Here is an 18,437-nt window from a genome sequence, read left to right as displayed (position 1 = left end):
TTATTAATTATATGATTTAAATATCAGGTTAATAATTGATATTCGTAGTTTTTTTTTAAAAAAATATATGTCCACGCGCGGATATATAATTTGATTATAGTTAAAATATAATTGAAATGATGTCTCATTGTTAGCTAAAGGGTGGAGAAACAATTGGCTTCTCGCTGATCGCAGCCCAACTCGCGGAGTACTTCCAAATTCCCTACCGAACACGAAAGATCTGCGTCCTTTGAAGAAATCCTTGTTTTCAGTTTTTTGAGTTTTGTTTTCAGATTCAGTGATTTAAATTTATTGCTGTTTTGGATGTTATTTTGATTGTTGATGTTTCAGGAGTTTGGTTACGGTGTTTTGTTTCGAATTTGCCTCAGGGTTTGTTTCTGCTGAATCTTCTTATTGCCCCATATGGAAGTCTCAAAATCTGTTTTCTGAATTTCCGTTGTCGATTAGGGTTTGAGTTTCTGAAATAAATATTGTGGGAGATTTTGTGGGGTTTGTTTCTTTTTCTAAAAGTTTGGTTTTTGGAGTTTGGGATGGAATCCATTTTTGCTCAAAATAAGAATAGTATGCACTCCACAAGGGACGATCTTATACACTCCATTCTTCCGTTACTGAAACTCATCTGTCTAACTGTTTTTGGGTTAATTCTCGCTCACCCAACAACGCAATTGGTTCCAAAGGCCACTTTCAAGCTTCTTAGCAAGCTCGTGTTTGCATTGTTCTTGCCTTGTGTGATCTTCACTCATCTCGGGGAAGCTATAACTCTGAAGAATTTTGTCCGATGGTGGTTTATACCCGTTAATGTGATTCTTAGTACTGCTATAGGCTGTGTTCTGGGCTTCATAGTGGCAAAGATATGCCGCCCTCCTCCAGAATTTGTAAGATTTACAGTTATTATGACGGCATTTGGAAACACGGGAAACCTCCCTCTTGCTATTGTCGGGTCCATTTGCCGTAGCTCCGATAATCTATTTGGTCCAGAATGTCACACAAATGGGATAGCTTATGTATCTTTTGCTCAATGGGTTGCTGTTCTTCTTGTCTATACTCTGGTTTACCACATGATGGAGCCGCCATTGGAATATTACGAGCTTGTTGAGGATGATCTTGAAATTCAGGAACATTTATTAACGAGTGATCGTAGCCGACCACTCTTTGTAGAAGCTGAATGGCCCGGAATGGAAGATAGAGAAACTGAGCACTGTAAAACTCCATTAATAGCCAGAGTATTTGGGAATGCATCGATCATTTCTCAAATTTCTATTCAGGATCCTGATTCATCAGATGGAGTCTGTTCACGTCCTGGGAGTCCAAAATCACTCAGATGCTTAGCTGAGCCACGAATGGCTAGAAAAATAAGAATTGTTGCTGAGAAAACTCCAATCTCTCACATTCTTCGGCCCCCGACATTTGCCACATTGTTGGCTTTTCTGATTGGTATGATTCCGCCTATCAAATCTGTTGTCTATGGTGATAATGCTCCACTTGCATTCATCACGGATAGTTTAGAAATATTAGCTGGAGCGATGGTGCCTTTGGTAATGCTCATTCTTGGAGGGATGCTTGCTGAGGGTCCCAACGAATCAAAACTTGGAATGAGAACTACAGTCGGCATTATTGTTGCGAGACTCTTGGTTCTCCCCTTAGTAGGCGTAGGGGTTGTTTCTTTGGCAGATAGACTAAATTTTTTGATCCATGGGGATATGATGTATCGATTCGTGATTCTTTTGCAGTATTCGACACCGAGTGCCATCTTGTTGGGAGCAGTGGCTAGCTTGAGGGGTTATGCTGTAAAAGAAGCTTCGGCCCTACTCTTTTGGCAACATGTCTTCGCTGTTTTCTCACTGGCAATGTGTGCCATAGTTTATTTTAAAATGCTGCTTCCTTATGCTTGAGCTCTGTTTTCTACTACAATAACTTGTGTCTGTGTATGCTATAGTATTTAATGGGATGAACAAGGCGTGGACTTTGCCTGCTAAGCTCGTGTTTAATAGTTGCCTTTATTAATCTTTTAATTGTGAACCGTGACGGGAACGAGCTTTTTTCATATGAATTTAGATCGATTTAGGATCCCTATTCAAGCTTGAGACTCTACTTAATTACATCCCAAGCCAATCTATATAGAGCAAAACACCACCTCTGAAGTTACTACTTACGCTTAAGATCAAATAACTAGAAGCGGAAATACTTCTAAGAAAAGAACAACCAGACTTCAACCTACGAACCTTCGAAGTTTTACTTTCTTGAGAATCAAAAGCAAGGCGACAAAATAACAGTTGACCAGCACGACACCAGCCAAAAAACGTAGGCTTGGTGACGGAGAAGATGAGGATGAGAAAGACAAATTGCCGCAGAGCTGGAAAGGGAAAATTTTAGGCTGAATCTACCAAGTTATTTTTCTATATGGATCAAATCCAATTTACCTCTGAACTTTTTTGGGGTCAATAATATATTACACCAAATACAACACAAAAGAGAACATTGATCTCTCGGTTCGAGAAATCGAGATAAGAAGATCGAACCATTTCTTCTGAATATTTTTCAAATTCGATAAAAGTTGGTTGATCGTATATTTCATTATAGTTCTATGATTCATAGTATCCTTTCCTATTTGATCCATTTGAGTTTCATATTCGAAGTTGCGATAAGATCTATTCATTAAAATATATAACACACAAATAGAACACAATAGAAGAGATAACACAAAATGACAAACATGATTTATTCATAGTTGGCCGTCCAGTTTAGATATCAGCATAGAGTCTGTAATCTAAGTAGAACAAAAATACACAAAGCTTCTCCAAACAAGGAGTGGAAATTTGGTAAATTTTCTCAAAATTCACGCAATTATTCATTCATCGCTTTCCGTCTCGGCACTTTGGAGCCAATCAACAAAGGGTTTAGCATTCTTCCGGATAGGCGAGTCCTTGTTGCTTCCAACCGCTCCTTCCTCATACCACTGCATGATACTTTCTTCCTCCAATACATCACCATCATACAGAGCTTTCAAAACAAGAGCCACTTCCTTCACAGCTGATGGGTTCGGCTTCTGACAGAACTCCTCGATAGCTCGAAGCAGAAGCAGCTGTGAACCCACACTCTGACCAACAGCAGCAGCAAGATAATTCTTCTTCTTTGCAACGACCTTTGCAAAGCCTTTGTCAATTCCTGCAAAAAGTGCTTCATAAAGAGCAATCATCACCTCCAGGGAAGAGCTCAAAAATGATCTTAAAAGGGATTGAAATTCGTTGACACTAATTCCCTTGTCAAGCCTTGCTTTCATCTCCTCCACAAGCTTCTCGTGAATCGACTCAACATCATTGACCTACAGATTCATCAACTGCAGATGAAGCAGTTGCATTGGAAACTTTGTCTTTCTCGTCAGTAGAAAGCATCACCATGCCAGCTGTAACAGAATTCAATTGCTCATGAACGTGTTGGTGAGCAGCTTCCAATGAAGTATCAGTTTGCCACTGAATATCATCCTCACGCTCATCATTCTCTTCTCTGTCATCTGTTTGGTTTCTGGGTGATTTGTGCTCCTCATCAGAGCCTCCGCCTTTCTTTTTGCTAGAGCTTATTTTTGCAAGTCCTTCCTTGGAAGACCCTTTCTTCTTAACATCTTTCTTGAGCTTATTCTGCTCCTCATCTGCAGCCTCGCCTCCTTGAGCCGCTCCTCCTCAGCTCTCCTTAAAATTTTTTTTCCTTGGAGCCCTTCTTTGGTTCAGGAGGGTTCTTGATTATAAATGTCGCGAGCCTTGTCCCGCATGTCCACATTTGAAATGAAACCACAGGCGGCACATTTCATTTGAATCATCTGGTTTTTTGTTATCAAGATCTCGGTTTCAGGGTTCCCACAACCATAGCACTGGACATACTTCTTAATAAAAGTTTCAAGAAGACTAGCAAGCTTGGCAGTATCATGGGCTCCATTCACAAGGGCAGTTCCAGTTTTCTCATCAAACTTAGATTGAGCTCCAAGTTCACAACCAAAATGTTTTGTAGTGTAGGAAGCCGGCCTTGCTAAAGCCTTTGCAATGTCAACCATGTTCACCATGTTAGTTTTGATGCCATTACCACGACCCTCTATCTTGGTAATCATTTTGGGCATCTTGTACCTGTAAAAGGCATCATCACTGTTGCTTGCACCTATGTTTTGCAAAGCCATTTTTGCGCCAGCACAAATAATCAGAAATAAAGGTTCTTATGCTACAAATAAAAAGTGTCTGGATTCAGTAGATAAACATCATCCAAAGACTTTTCAGAACGAAAAGACTGATTGTTTGGGAAGAAGTAAGGTTGCGGTCTGCTACAACCCAACAATCCAGTGTATTCCAGGGTCGAGCCGAGATGCATACAGTCAACTTCTTTGAAAATGAGGGGGGGTTCTTTCTTCTTGGTGAAGGGCAATATTCTCCAAGCAGCCCGACTGTTCCGAAACAGAGAACTGCCTGTTCGGACATAAAAGAGGCTGCAACTTGAACAAAGTTTAAACTGATAATCTACAGAGGGCAAACGAACCTGAAAACACGAAAACCACAAATTTTAAAAAAAACGGATTCGTAGCCAAATAGAAATCTCACGTAAACTCAACAAAGCATTAGCTTCCAAAACTCTTTCGAAATAAACCACAGAACAAGACAGATATAGAAACTAACAGAATTTAAAACCCAAAAACCACAAACCAAAGGCAATAAAAACACAACATTAGCTACGAGATGAGACAAATGGACAATGATGAAAATTCATTAAACGAAAACAGCAATCTAGTAAACAAAAATTCTTTCCAGCCACATAGAAAAATAAGTCAAAAGCAGCACAAACTTAAAGGAAACGAACAGTGGGTTACCGAAGGAGCTATACCCGATTGCAGAACAACCCAAAGTTACACGGAGGATAACAGGAGGGTCGGCCGAGTGAGATCGCTTAAGCGCAAGGTTTGGACTTGGAAACAGCAGATGTGCTTTTCTTGCTGATGTCGGCTAACGGCTTAAGGGCAAGGATATGCTTTCAAACCCGGGCCCCTCTTTTAATTTTATTTCTGTTTTTCTCAAATGTTCTTAAATATATATTTTTAATTAATTATTAGTAAAATATATGAAACTTTATTTTTAAAATAAATAAAATTATTAATTAATAGAAATAGTACAGAAATCACATAATTAAAATTATGAATAAATTTTCTATATTTTGTTAATAATTTTAAAAAAGTAAGTTAAAAATTTTAAAATAAAAAGGAGGGAATTTTCACGGCCGTGATTCTTACTACAAATGTTTGAGAATTTTGTTAAATTAAATTTTTTTTATCATTTATGTTATTTAATTAAAAAAAAACAATGATTCTTATCTTTTACATTTTTTAGTAATGGTATATTATTATAATTATAAAAATTTGTGTGAGACGGGCTCATTAGTCGTATTTTGTGAGACAGGTATCTTATTTGGGTCATCCATGAAAAATTATTACTTATTTATGCTAAGAATATTACTTTTTATTGTAAATATCGATAGTGTTGACTCATCTCACAGATAAATATTCGTAAAACCGTCTCACAAAAGATCTGCTCTATTATTATTCCAACAAAGCAAAGGAAAGCCAAGTTTGAATTTTTTTTTCTTTAAAAAAAATCGAATTTCGACTTTGAAAGGTATATATTGATAAAATAAGAAGTTTTATGAGTTTTAAGTTATTGAAATACTCAATATTGCTTATTTAATAGATATTTGATGATGATGATAATAATAATAATACATATTGGAATTTGATTAGTCAAATCTTGACTATGAACAAGCAAAACAGGTTTTCAGCATAGTTCAAGCCTTACTACATCACCAAATACCAATTGCTTTCAAACATGTTTACTAGCAAATGAGCTTTATGACTAGGAAATAAATATTTTGGAAAATCAATTATTTTAGCGAATAAATTTTAAAGAGGAATAATAAAAATTCCCTTTCAACGAGTAATTGTTTCGGACTAAATTTCATACAATGGAAGGAGAGATTTACCTTATTAACTTATATCTCACGCAACTGTTTGAATTTTCGTTACGTAAAAGTATAGTCTAGATTAACTTGTTGAGTCAAATATTGAGCAACCAAAATTTAATGGTGCGATATTCCATTAAATTGAATTTACGAAACACTGATAAATAGCGAAATCCTTTTATAAAGCTTAAAATGAATATTGATAGTTGGCGAACGGGATCGATAAAAGCACATGAAAACACAAGGTCTTAGAATGATTTAAAACAAAGTCTTTGGAATGCTACAAAGATACAAACTTTAAATCTTACATCATATTTCAATTGGTCAATTATTTCTTATTATATTTGGTCAATATAAAATATACAAATATTAATATTAAAAAAAAAATCGAAGGTATACATACACATACATGCATCTACCATTTTTCAATTGCTATTTTGGATGTTCTCTCCCTCTGGACGTACCCTTTCCTCGGCTTTTGTGGCCTGGACAGATAACCAATGCAAATATAATATAAATGGTCGGAAAAGTATCTGCAACCTCTAAGAACGTGATTTTATATTTTTCTCAGTAAATTTAAAAATCTGGAATCTGAAATTTATTTGAATAGAATTGATGAAGGAATGTCGAGCCAAACCTGTTTTTGCCAATTGGTGAAAGCTGTGACAAGGGATAGAATGGTGGATTGTAGCACAGAAGCAATCACCATTCCGATCCAAAGTCCCTTCGCTTTTAAATGAACAACAAAACCCAAAACCACTACCGATGGAATTCCGACTAGATAGAATGCCCCCAAGTTCACATAAGCACCGATATGTTGCCACCCACTCCCTCTAGCAATTCCTGATGCACAAAAAATGAACTTCTTTTAGGCCAAAATTTATTCTTTCTGGATACTTTTTCATCTCTTGAAGATCTGAATGACTAGGTGGGAAATGTAGCCAAAAAAGCTTACAAAAACCAACTAGACGAACCCGAGATGACTGCTTGTAAGCTATCTGTGACAATAGAGAGACAAATCAAAGGAGTCATGACAGATATGTAATGCACTACTTGTTTCTCTTTGCTAAAAGCTCGGCCCAGGATGTGCCGGCTGCAGAAGAGAGCTATTGTTACGGCTATCGTTTCTGTGGCAACAAGAAACATGACGGCCCAAACTGCAACTCGAGCCTTCTGTGGATTTCCAGCACCCAATTCGTTTGAAACCCGAGTGCTATAAAATATGACAAGACGTGTATTATCTTGGTATTTATTTGAAGTTATATATAGAATATATACAGAGATAGGATCGAAGCAGACCTCGCTGCAACTCCAAATCCATATGGAACGGTGAAGTGCAACGTTGAAATTGTCAGGCTGATAAAAACAAATAAACTTCAAGATCATATTACTTGTTATCGGTCGAATTAACAGTTTTTTATCCATAGTGCATACCATATTGATAATACTGATGTTTCAAGTGTCGGATTCGGTAACAGACCAGACAGCAAAACAAGCACTTCCATTAACCACCATTTCAAGCTACAAAAATATAAAACCACAGTCCACAATTGATAATAAAAATTTCGAAACTCTGTGAAATTATATAAATAAGAGGATATCAGACAAGATGAGAATACCAAACCATCACTGCGGAAGGGATCGCCAAACGAAAGAACTCTCCCATAACAAAAAAAGCATCAGTGGTGAATGTCAAACGCGTGTTTTTGCATGAACGGGAAAATTTGATGTATATTGCAAGCATAAGCACATATAACCAATTTGAAACGGAGAAGGCCATAGCTGCACCAATGCTTCCTAGGTGAAACTTATATATGAAAACCCAACTCGCAGGCACGTGGGAACATAAAACAGCAAAGGAACTTACGACCATCGGAAAAATCAAGCTCTGGGTCTGCAAATATCTCACGAGAGGCTTAGAAATCGCAGCTCCGATCAACCCAGGAATGAGCCAAATAGCGTATTTTCGTGCTTCCAAAGAGATAGTAGGATCTTGTCTCATAAACACAAGTATTTTATCCGTGAAAGTCCACAGAAGACAGATCGGTGCACAAACAAGAATCAGCGAAAAAATTGCAGCGTAAGTATATCTACCGAGCTTGTGGTATTGCTTTGCTCCATAAGCCTGCCCACAAAGAGTCTCTAGACCGCCAACCAATCCCGACTAACAGTACGTACAAAATTTCAACAAAAATAAGTAAAATGGCTGTGTTAATTTCTATTCGAGTAACATATTTTCAAGAAAATGCTCGTCAGCAGAAGGGTATTCACCAGAAGACTGAATCCCGTGACATTGGCTACTGAAGTGGCAATGGCAACGCTAGATAACTCAAGCTGGCCGAGTCGTCCCACCATCATTATCGACACAACTTGCAACAAATACTGCAAAATTGTGACCATCGCCATTGGTGCTGCTATACGACCAGATTTCTTAGTTTCTCGGACGAAAACGCCCCACGTCATGCTCCATTTCTTGCCTTCCATATCTTCTTTCAAGCTCATCTTCGAAATAATAACTCCTGCTAAAATTTGGCTTCTGTTTAACTTGGTTTGGTTACAATAAGCTACATTTATACACTCCATGGTATAAAACGTTGGATAAACGAATATATGTTTTGATCGAATAAAATATTAGATATACGAATAATGAATTCATATGTTTTGAACGAAGAAAATCATTGGAGACTCATCACCATAGAGTAAAATGAATTTTGCCTTCCAATTAAATGTTAAATGGTAAAATACTCAAAAAAAAAAAAAAACACATAGAACAGAATACAGATCGGCGTATCTAAAACCCATTATGATTTTAAAATATTATCAAAATCCCCTCTTTTTTGTTCAGATAATATAATTGAAAATTGCAATATCTAGCATTTTTGTTGCAGTGTAAAAGGTTAAACTAAACTCCAAAAGTTGCGGTCAAAAGACACAACCACGTGTGCAAATTATTGAACCCCCAATTAGTTTGGACTAAACACACCAAGAAAATGGACAAAAGAGCAGCATAATATTGGTACAAATTATAAATCTCTCTGTCTAGCTGGTGATAAATTAGTTTTCTTATCCTCTTGAAATCGTGGACTTCCAATTGCCTCGTTTAGCTAAAACTCAAAAAAGCTCATTTAATCTGTATGAAATTCTTGTATATATCTTCAGTGGAATCATAGTTCAATACATTATTATTACTTATAATTAGTATAAATTCGTCGACGCAATCGAATGAATCCGAAATCCACTGTTTCAAATACCTCAACCGCGGTCAAAGAAGAAAATTATCTAAGGAGTTTGACCTGTGAGCGACCCAGTCCAGTCCAGAAAGACGCTAATTGATCAATGTTTTGGCCCAAAAATACAAGGCAATGTAAAATGCCAAAGCGTCCACAAGAGAAGGCCAATATCTATATAGAACTGGACAGTTATTTTAACCCATCCAGTAGGTCGATCTAGAATTGTGGATTGTGATACTAGTGGAGGAAGCTCGGATTTTTCCAAGACACTCATGAATGACAGTAACATTTTCGGGTAGGAGCTTAAACGAACCAAATCGAATTGAATATGACAAAAATTTGAAGGATCTAATTTGTTATATTTGAGTTTGAGTTCGATTCGAAGTTCGAAAATTTGAAAAATTTTGGTTTGAATTATCTTTCGAGTTCGACTCCACGGATCCGAACATGTTCGCGAACTATTTGAATTTTTGTTCGAAAATAAGCAATATAAAGTTCAAAATTTATTTATTTAATATATAATTATATTATATTAATAAAATAATAAAACTCGTGAGAAGCTCACGAACTATAGAACAAAATAATTTGAGTTCGATATCGACTCGAAAAAAGTTCGAACATATTTGAATTCGATAAGCTTGAATACTAATCACATATGTTTTGAACCGGCTCAAAAAGCTCTTAAACCAGCTCGGTTCGTTTAAATCCTTATTTTTGGGCTGATGAGATGCTATACCTAGGAAATTCCCAAAATCTATTTAAGGGTTTATATTTTTTATTAATATATGTGGGGTTATTTTTCTTTGGATTTCACATTTATTGTTAAATATATTAGAAAATAAAATTAAATTTATATTTCAACGAAATATAATCTGAGAAGTCATTATTAAATTTAATGATAGTTGTTTTACATTAATTATATTAATTTAGAATTGATGGTTATTCATTTTCTAAACATTCTCAGTTCACTTGATTTGAAATTTTGTCGTCTTTCTTCTAATCAATATGAAATGACAGCGTAGTGCTCGTATACTATATTGTTATTATTTGGCTTTTGTAATTTAGTCTATGAAGTGTTTAAGACAACTTCCCAATTTTATATGCCAATATATCGTTGATTTTTTCACTTGCTGATGTGATGTAGTACGTAAATGTTTAAAGAAGTCTGGACTTGTCGTTGTTCTCTAGAAAATGTTAGGGCGTGGATCTTGTTATATCTTTGTGCATAGTTTGGTACATGTCATAAGCGATGGATCGATAAATAATCATCTTTATCTCACGTTTGGTATCTTTTTAAAAAGTCTATGATAATATCATGGGCTCTTGATAAATAATTTTTTAGAAAGATAAAATGTCTCTTCTATTATATGTGATAATTTTAATTTTATAATAAAATACACCACAAATAACTTAATTACTCTCAAATTATAAAATCCTAAACCCTATCGTTTGATATGGAAACCCGGTTTGAAACACATTGGATTTTTAATTTGTTAATTGTAGTAATTTTGGTTTTTTAGAAAATAACCAATATTAGTTTATTGTTTTTCAAATTTTTTGAGTACTTTGTGTGTTTTATATAAGTGTCACATGTAGTTCTAAATGTAATAAAGTACATGATTATTTTTTTTTATTTTTCTTTCTTTTTTGCCATAAATTTATAAGAAAAATGATATTTAAATTGTCAAATAAATTTTTTTAAATTATATTTAAATTGTAACGCCGATTTGAAATTGTAAAATTTATTATGAACAGATAATTATAAACTCAAGAAACAACTTTGAAATTATAAAATTTATTATGATAAAATTAATTTTGTCATTACAATCTAATATATAAATTTAATCATTCTTATTAAAATCATACCAAACATTAAATATAATATCATACATCTTATTTATCATTAACTCATCCTTATATTATATATCATATGTTTATCCTATCATATATATTAAACTATGCCTGAATGAATTATTTTTGAAGAGATCACAATATTATTTAGTCCAGTGTTTCGGCACATTTCGATTTAATATTATTTGATAATTTTTAGAGTTCATTTTTTGTCATAAAGATTTAATTATGATGTTGCTGAAATCCGGGATGGTAGCTGGGCGATCGAACACTTGAAGAGCTTGGATCGCAACTTCAAAATCCGGAAGCACAAACAAAAACGTTAGAAGAGGACTAGAAGGTTGTTCCAGCGTAGCCCCTCCGACGTTCAAGTCAGAGAATAGAAAATAAAGAGAATAATGTGTGTGTAGAATGAGTGAGTATATCAATAAATAAATAATGAATGAAACATGGTATTTATAAGAGAAAAATAAGATCCTGATTTGGCATGTCTAAATTCTCAGAATCTCAAACAAAGTTAGATTAAACCTTTGTGAGCTTTATTTTTGTGGGCTACCCGTTAATGTCTGAGTAGAAGCCCGTCTATAGTCTGGACCCTGTGAGAGCTCGGCCGAGACATTTCCAATCAACACGTTACCATAATCTGGGAGGTCGGCTCGGTTCACGATGGGAGTCGGCCACCTCTTTCTGATTGACGAGATGACGGGAGTTTGGGAGGTTGGTCTAGATGATCTCCCACCAGCTTTGTGTGAATAAGGTGATCTCCTGACGAACTCTGTCATAAAAACGATGTTCCGAGACTTTCTGAATATCTTTTTGAATTTTTGAGAGTGAGCCACGCGTATCTCTTGGGTATCAAATTCTAATATCATCAAAATATTAACGTGTAAATCATTTGAGCAATGTCTAAAATCAACACGACATTATTAAAAGAACGTGAATGTCAAATACAAAAATGTGGCAGGTGGGAAAAAATTGTGTTAAAATTTTTTTTTTTACTTCGTCTCTTTCATTACCACTTGTGGTCCCCTTATGTTATTGGTTTTATGATTTCGCGGCTTGGAACTATTAATAGTGCCCACTCATCGGGGGAAAAAAGTCGTCATGTTAAATAAATATATAATTATATTATTAGTTAGCTTTGAAATAGTTCAATTACATCAATAATTTATTTATTAATTATTTCATCATAACTTAGCATAACTTCAATCCTAAAATTTTATGTTTTTACATAAGTTTCAAAATTATGTAACATGCGTAATTATTTAAATATATTATTTTTACTTATAATCATTTTAGTCCACGAATAAATAAACCGTTCACTCGAATTCCAAAAACTGTCAATTGATTTTTTTTTTCTAAAATATAATATCTAATGCACTAATTCATCATGAAACATAAAACTTAAAAGTGGTCACTTGAACTAGAACAATCGAACTAAACTGAAATTTATGATCTAGTTTGGTTATAAAAGATTTATTGATTCGAATTTTTATCTAAAATCGAATCAAATATAACAGAACTCGCCTAGGTGGTGATCATGTGTACTTGGAGACGATATAGGAAGAAATTTATAATTGGAGAATTCAGTGGATGTGAACAATTTGTGAACGAAACTAGTCCTTTATTTTTTATTTTTGAAGAACAAACAACTCCTAATTTTAATATTGCTGTGATTCGACAGCGGCAAAGAGAATCGTATTGGGAAGGGTGAGTGATCCACTCGGTCAAACATGAATGGACATATTTGTATGGTTGCGATTATCACAGCATAATATTGACAAAATTCTTGTCTCATTAAGTTGGAGAAAGTAATAAAGCCCTTGTCTCGTCTTCTATTCTAAATTTTAGAGACGTGATGTGTTTCAGATCGACAAAACCCATTAGTCAATCAAAATAATAATTATAAATAAAAACTTTGGTCAAATTAATTCAGATAATTATAAATTTTTATCATGAAATTTTGTACTTTTACCAATTTTGGTCATGTTCACGAGGATTTTGTATTCTAATTCATGTAATTTGTATTTTTTTTAATCATGTTAACGATGTATTTGTATTTTTCGTCATGTAACTTACATGTTTTTTTTTTTCATTTGTTGTTTGTTCACGGTGAAAGTGTGTTTTTAGTTCTGTATCTGTAAAATTTTTTTTAGGACATCAACGTTGATATGAATTTTTTTTAAAAGAAATTTGGATATATGGAAATATGGCATGATTGTTTTAGAATATTATTGGAAAAAAAAATGCAAGTTACCAGACTAAAAATACTAATTTTTTGTTAACAAGATCAAAAGTAGAAAAATTACAAATTAAATGATCAAATATGTAAATTTTATAAATTAATTTAGAAAATTTTATAAAATATAGTAAATGATTTTAAATTTATCCCGAATTATATATATGTGTTGTAATCAATTTACTGATCTACCTTAAGTTAATTGTTCAACCAGACGGTCAGATCGGAACAATATTATATTACATAAAATGATAGTACAATATAATAAATAATATATTTTAGATTCTAATAATCTTAAATTTGTAAAAAAACAATAATAAAGTATATTTATCAAAATTTAAAATATAAACAACATACATATAAATAAAATATCAAATGTAATTATATATATATTTTAAACAAAAAATTGCAAACAAAATAAACTGTAACACTACTAAGATAACATTTTTAACAAATAAAGTTCAAAATTAAAATAATTTTATATATAAAATCAAAAATAAATTTTAAGATATGTTTTATACAAGAAATAATTCAGTTTGTTAAAAAAATTCTTACCAAAAAATTCTAATAAAAATGACTAGTTCGACCGATTTTGACCATTAAAACGAGTCTTAAATATGATTAAGATCGGCTATTGGTTGTCAATCAAATCGATTGGTACAATGCGATTTTGGAAACATTGGATTGTAATGTAATGATGATTGCAAAAAGTCTATTCAATGGGTGCTTGCCTTTTTTCTGGTCTCTTTCCGAGTGTTCAATTTGTTATTTTCTTTTCCCTATTTTTCCCAGCGTCTTGTATAAATATTTATTTAGGCTGAATTGGTTAAATCTGTTATATGCCCCTTCCAATTTTTTTTTTTTAAAAAATAATAAAAGCTTAAAATTTATATCGAGTTATGAGTAGGTCCGATTTTATGAATATTTATCAGTGGAATATATTTGAATAAAACCCTCCAACTCCATTGTATTAAAAACGACAGTCCTCAAGTTTTGACTCAACCTCAGTCAACCAATAATGGTGTTCTACAAGCACATTCCTCATTCCCCAAGTAATCGATTTGAATATAATAAATTAAATATTTATCACAAAAAAGGAAATATAATATTATATATTTTTAGTAATCAAAACAAAATTGATTTATATATAATAAATGATAAAAATTTGTCAGACTCATTTTTGTGTGATTAAAAAGACCAAATAGATTTCATCCTCACGCAAAGAGAAGCTATACGATGTCTATATAAAAGTACGATTAATTGGCATTTTGTCATCTGGAAATTCCCCGTGGCACTTCCTCTGCACCCAAGAATAACTTGAGAAATTAATGGCGATGGCGGAAGAGGAAGAGCCTCTGCTCGTATCTGAAAACGGGGATGGAAAAGCCTACTTTACGGCAAGGGAGAAGTTCGATAGAGAACTGAAAAGGATGTGTTGGATAGCATTTCCAATGGTGGTAGTGTCTGTATCACAGTACATGTTGCGGGCTGTATCGATGATGATGCTGGGGCATCTCGGCGATCTTGCTCTTTCCAGCGCCTCCATTGCTACCTCTCTCACTAACGTTACTGGATTCAGTGTCATTGTAAGCTCTGTTTCTTGTGTTCTTTTTTATTTTTCAGATTCTTGGTTATTGTATAAAAGGGAGGTTGTGACTTGTGGTTGTTCTCCATTCAAATCGATATGCTCTGAAGTTTGATGCTGTTTGACTAGTTTGAGAAGAATTAGACAAAAAAATCGAGGGCTAACCTCATTTGGCTGTCGAATATCACTTATTCATCTATTTCTTTTGTCTGTTACCTGTAGTGAGAGGTTCTGAGTTGATGTTCTTGTGACTTATTTAACCACCACGAGTAAATGATATTGAGTTGCCACGAAAAAATCTGGATACATAGTTTATAATGAACTAAACTATTATGAATTCTAATAGAGATGGGATAAAGATTGATTTTATTATAGTTTCGATAAATCAAATACAAACGACGTCCTTTTGTTAGATTTTCATTGCTGATTGTACTGCTATGTATAAATCGTGTAAGTGATAAGTCAAGCAATTACACATATATCTTAACAAGTCAAGGATATAGGCACTAATTTCCAAATAGGTTACATAATGAGTCAGTTCGTTCTTTACATGGGATGATGCAAGATCAATTAATCATTAGAGAGTAGTATCATGTGGAATTGGTGAAGAAACCGGTCACAACATCATAATATTTAATTATTTATCTCGTAACAGCATGGAATGGCTTGCGCATTGGAGACACTCTGTGGACAAGCTTATGGTGCAGAGAACTATAAAAAAGTTGGAACTTATTGTTATGGTGCGATAATATGGCTCTGCTTGGCATGTTTACCCATTTGTGTTTTATGGGTTTATACCGACAAGCTTTTGATATTACTTGGCCAAGACCCTGAAATGTCTCTAGAAGCTGGCAACTTTTCGATTTGGCTCATCCCTACACTATTCCCCTATGCTATTCTCCAGTCTTTGGTTCGTTTTCTGCAGATTCAGAGTATAATTTTTCCTATGGTCTTTGGTTCGCTCGCAACACTATGTATTCATTTGCCTCTTTCTTGGGCTGTTATCTTCAAGCTAGAGTATGGAAATGCCGGGGCCGCACTTTGTATTGGTATATCGTATTGGTTGAATGTGATCTTTCTTGGACTTTATATATATTATTCTTCAGCCTGTGAAAAAACTCGATCTTCTTTCTCGAAGGACGTGTTTCAAACAATTGGCGAGTTCTTTCAATTTGCCATTCCGTCTTCTGTTATGGTTTGGTAATTTACCGATTTGCTTTCAACTTGCACTTTCATTATTTGCATATATAGTTAACTGGTATTTGTGGTATGAATCTTATCCACAGTAAATTAATGTTTGTAGCTTGGAGTGGTGGACATTTGAGATAGTAATATTGCTAGGTGGACTTTTGTCGAATCCGAAGCTAGAGACATCCGTGTTATCCATATGGTAACTCTTACTATTTATGAGTTTATATGGTGAAAAAATAACTTTTTGCGTAAATCTAACTTAGTGATGACTTGTCTTTGGATCAGCTTGACAATTACTTCTTTGCACTATCTTGTACAATATTCTTTTGGTGCTGCTGTGAGGTCTGGGCTTAATCTTTTTGTACTCAACTACTTAATTTATAGTTTTGAGCTCAATGTAAAGCGTGACCATTATTTTCTTGTAGCACTCGGGTTTCTAACGAACTTGGAGCTGGGGAATCAGAGACAGCTCAACTAGCCGTCTCTGCTGTTCTGGTCCTGTCAATAGTAGAATTCGTTGTTGCGAGCATCACCCTCTTCCTTTGTCGTTATATCTTGGGATATTTGTTTAGTAGTGAGAAGGATGTTGTCAATTATGTTAAAGATATGACCCCTTTTCTCTGTGTCTCCATTGTGATGGACAGCATACAAGCAGTCCTTTCAGGTGATTTTCTGAACTTAACATCCGGCCTGTCAATTGTTATCTTCTGCTTCACTTGGTGCTATATTCCCGATTAGAATATTTGGATGTTTTCTACACGTCTAACTACATTACACTTTCTGATAAGCATTTATTTGTAGAACATTTAAACACTGTACCACATACCAAGTGTTCCACAAGATTCGAAATGTGATTCAATGGTTCCTTATACGACAGTTTGGCCTATGTCCTCTCCTACATACTGTGTAACTGTGTAGATGTTCATTATGTCTGTCATTGTACTAATATGTTCAATGATGAACGACCGGATATTGTTGCAGAGCATTAAACACCAAGTTTAGCGGAAGGTTTGAAATCAACGGCTGTTGCTTGTTTTGTTTCGTTGCAGGAGTAGCTAGAGGCAGCGGATGGCAACACATAGGAGCCTATGTTAATCTCGGGGCCTATTATCTTGTTGGAATTCCTGTTTCACTTTTACTAGGATTCGTTTGCCACTTTAGAGGAAAGGGATTATGGAGCGGATTGATAGCAGGATCAACTGTACAAGCCTCTCTGCTGGTCTTGATTACATTCCGCAGTGATTGGAGGAAACAGGTATGCCAGTAAAGTTATTAGAAACACTTGGTTATTGCTCTGTCTCGTAAGGTTTAGTATACCAATAATCTGAAACATTGCGGACTTTGTCGATATTGTAGGCAATGACAGCAAGACAGAGGATATTCGAGGGGAAGATACCGGCTCGTGATGGTAGAACAGTCGATGCAGAGGAAAGATTAGCGAACTCAGATTCATCATCTTGATCTACGCTTGATTTGAAAGATTATGGATTCTTGGATACGCGCATAGATGCAAGCTCATACTCTCGTTGGGACAACCCACCCGGGATCGTTGATCTAACTATTGAACTCAGTTCAGTTCATAACTAAGTATGATTTTGATCATTCAAGAGGACGAGGAATATAGTAAGGGAAACGTTTCTATGTATAACAAATTTTTGGTGTTGATATTTGGGAATTTGGGAGCGGAAGTTATATATAGCTCTAAATAAATTAAAAAGTTATTTTCACTCGATGGATGAAATATTTATGGAACCTAATGAGTTAATTATGAACGGTTTCAAGTGTGGATTTGTTTTAAATCTCTCCACCCAAATTTAAATTTGTATTCAATATTTTTCAAAAAAATTATATGTTTGCTATCTCTTTTCCCACAAAAATATTTTTACAATCTCTTAACTCAAATATTTTTCTCAAAATGGGCAAGAAATATTAATATATAATATTTGAGTATCAATTATTTTAAATCATGTATTACAAATATTGATATTAATAATATATTTATAATTTCAGATAAAAATCGCAACAAAACATTAAACATATGATAATACCACCCAATTGGCCTATTTTTTTAGACGTGCCGATTGAAGACTTTTGATGAAAGATGATATGAACGAATGATGCTTAATTTCGCAGGATGAGAAAAAAAATAATATGATAATAGTATATTTGATTTTTGAATATTAATTATTTTAGATTGGATACTTATATATTATTTTTTAATATTATATCTAAAATAGTTAATACTCATACATTATATATTAATATTCACGTTTTAAATATTTTGCACTCAATTTCATATGATAAAAAAATATGAGCTAGATAGTACAGAAATATTTTCTGTGAATCAAAAAATGCA

At 34.1% G+C, this 18,437-nt stretch overlaps 3 protein-coding genes and 1 pseudogene across 3 annotated transcripts; 2 read left to right on the top strand and 2 right to left on the bottom strand.

Annotated features, from left to right (window-relative positions):
• Positions 1-110: 110 nt before the first annotated feature.
• LOC140826422 (protein PIN-LIKES 2-like) lies at positions 111-2,019 on the top strand. The gene has a single exon (XM_073188713.1). The coding sequence runs from the start codon at positions 531-533 to the stop codon at positions 1,890-1,892; it is 1,362 nt and encodes a 453-aa protein (XP_073044814.1). The 5' UTR covers positions 111-530; the 3' UTR covers positions 1,893-2,019.
• A 676-nt stretch (positions 2,020-2,695) lies between these two features.
• On the bottom strand, positions 2,696-5,011 carry LOC140826421 (eukaryotic translation initiation factor 5-like; annotated as a pseudogene).
• Positions 4,207-8,499, bottom strand: LOC140826767 (protein DETOXIFICATION 14-like). The gene is made up of 8 exons (XM_073189263.1): positions 8,257-8,499; positions 7,605-8,149; positions 7,420-7,506; positions 7,285-7,341; positions 6,960-7,198; positions 6,623-6,828; positions 6,450-6,470; positions 4,207-4,518 (listed from the first exon to the last, which is right to left on the bottom strand). Exons 1-8 carry the CDS (start codon positions 8,485-8,487, stop codon positions 4,207-4,209), a joined length of 1,698 nt encoding a protein of 565 aa, XP_073045364.1. The 5' UTR covers positions 8,488-8,499.
• Positions 8,500-14,510: 6,011 nt separating this feature from the next.
• Positions 14,511-17,849, top strand: LOC140826419 (protein DETOXIFICATION 14-like). Its single transcript, XM_073188712.1, has 7 exons — positions 14,511-14,891; positions 15,546-16,090; positions 16,194-16,280; positions 16,367-16,423; positions 16,507-16,745; positions 17,131-17,336; positions 17,438-17,849. The coding sequence occupies exons 1-7, from the start codon at positions 14,634-14,636 to the stop codon at positions 17,540-17,542; spliced, it is 1,497 nt and encodes a 498-aa protein (XP_073044813.1). The 5' UTR covers positions 14,511-14,633; the 3' UTR covers positions 17,543-17,849.
• The last annotated feature ends 588 nt before the right edge of the window (positions 17,850-18,437 follow it).

This window comes from Primulina eburnea, chromosome 3, assembly GCF_022965805.1.
Source record: "Primulina eburnea isolate SZY01 chromosome 3, ASM2296580v1, whole genome shotgun sequence".
NCBI lineage: Eukaryota > Viridiplantae > Streptophyta > Magnoliopsida > Lamiales > Gesneriaceae > Primulina > Primulina eburnea.
The sequence above is the reverse complement of the archived record's forward strand: the minus strand, read 5'-3'. Positions and strand labels throughout refer to the sequence as shown.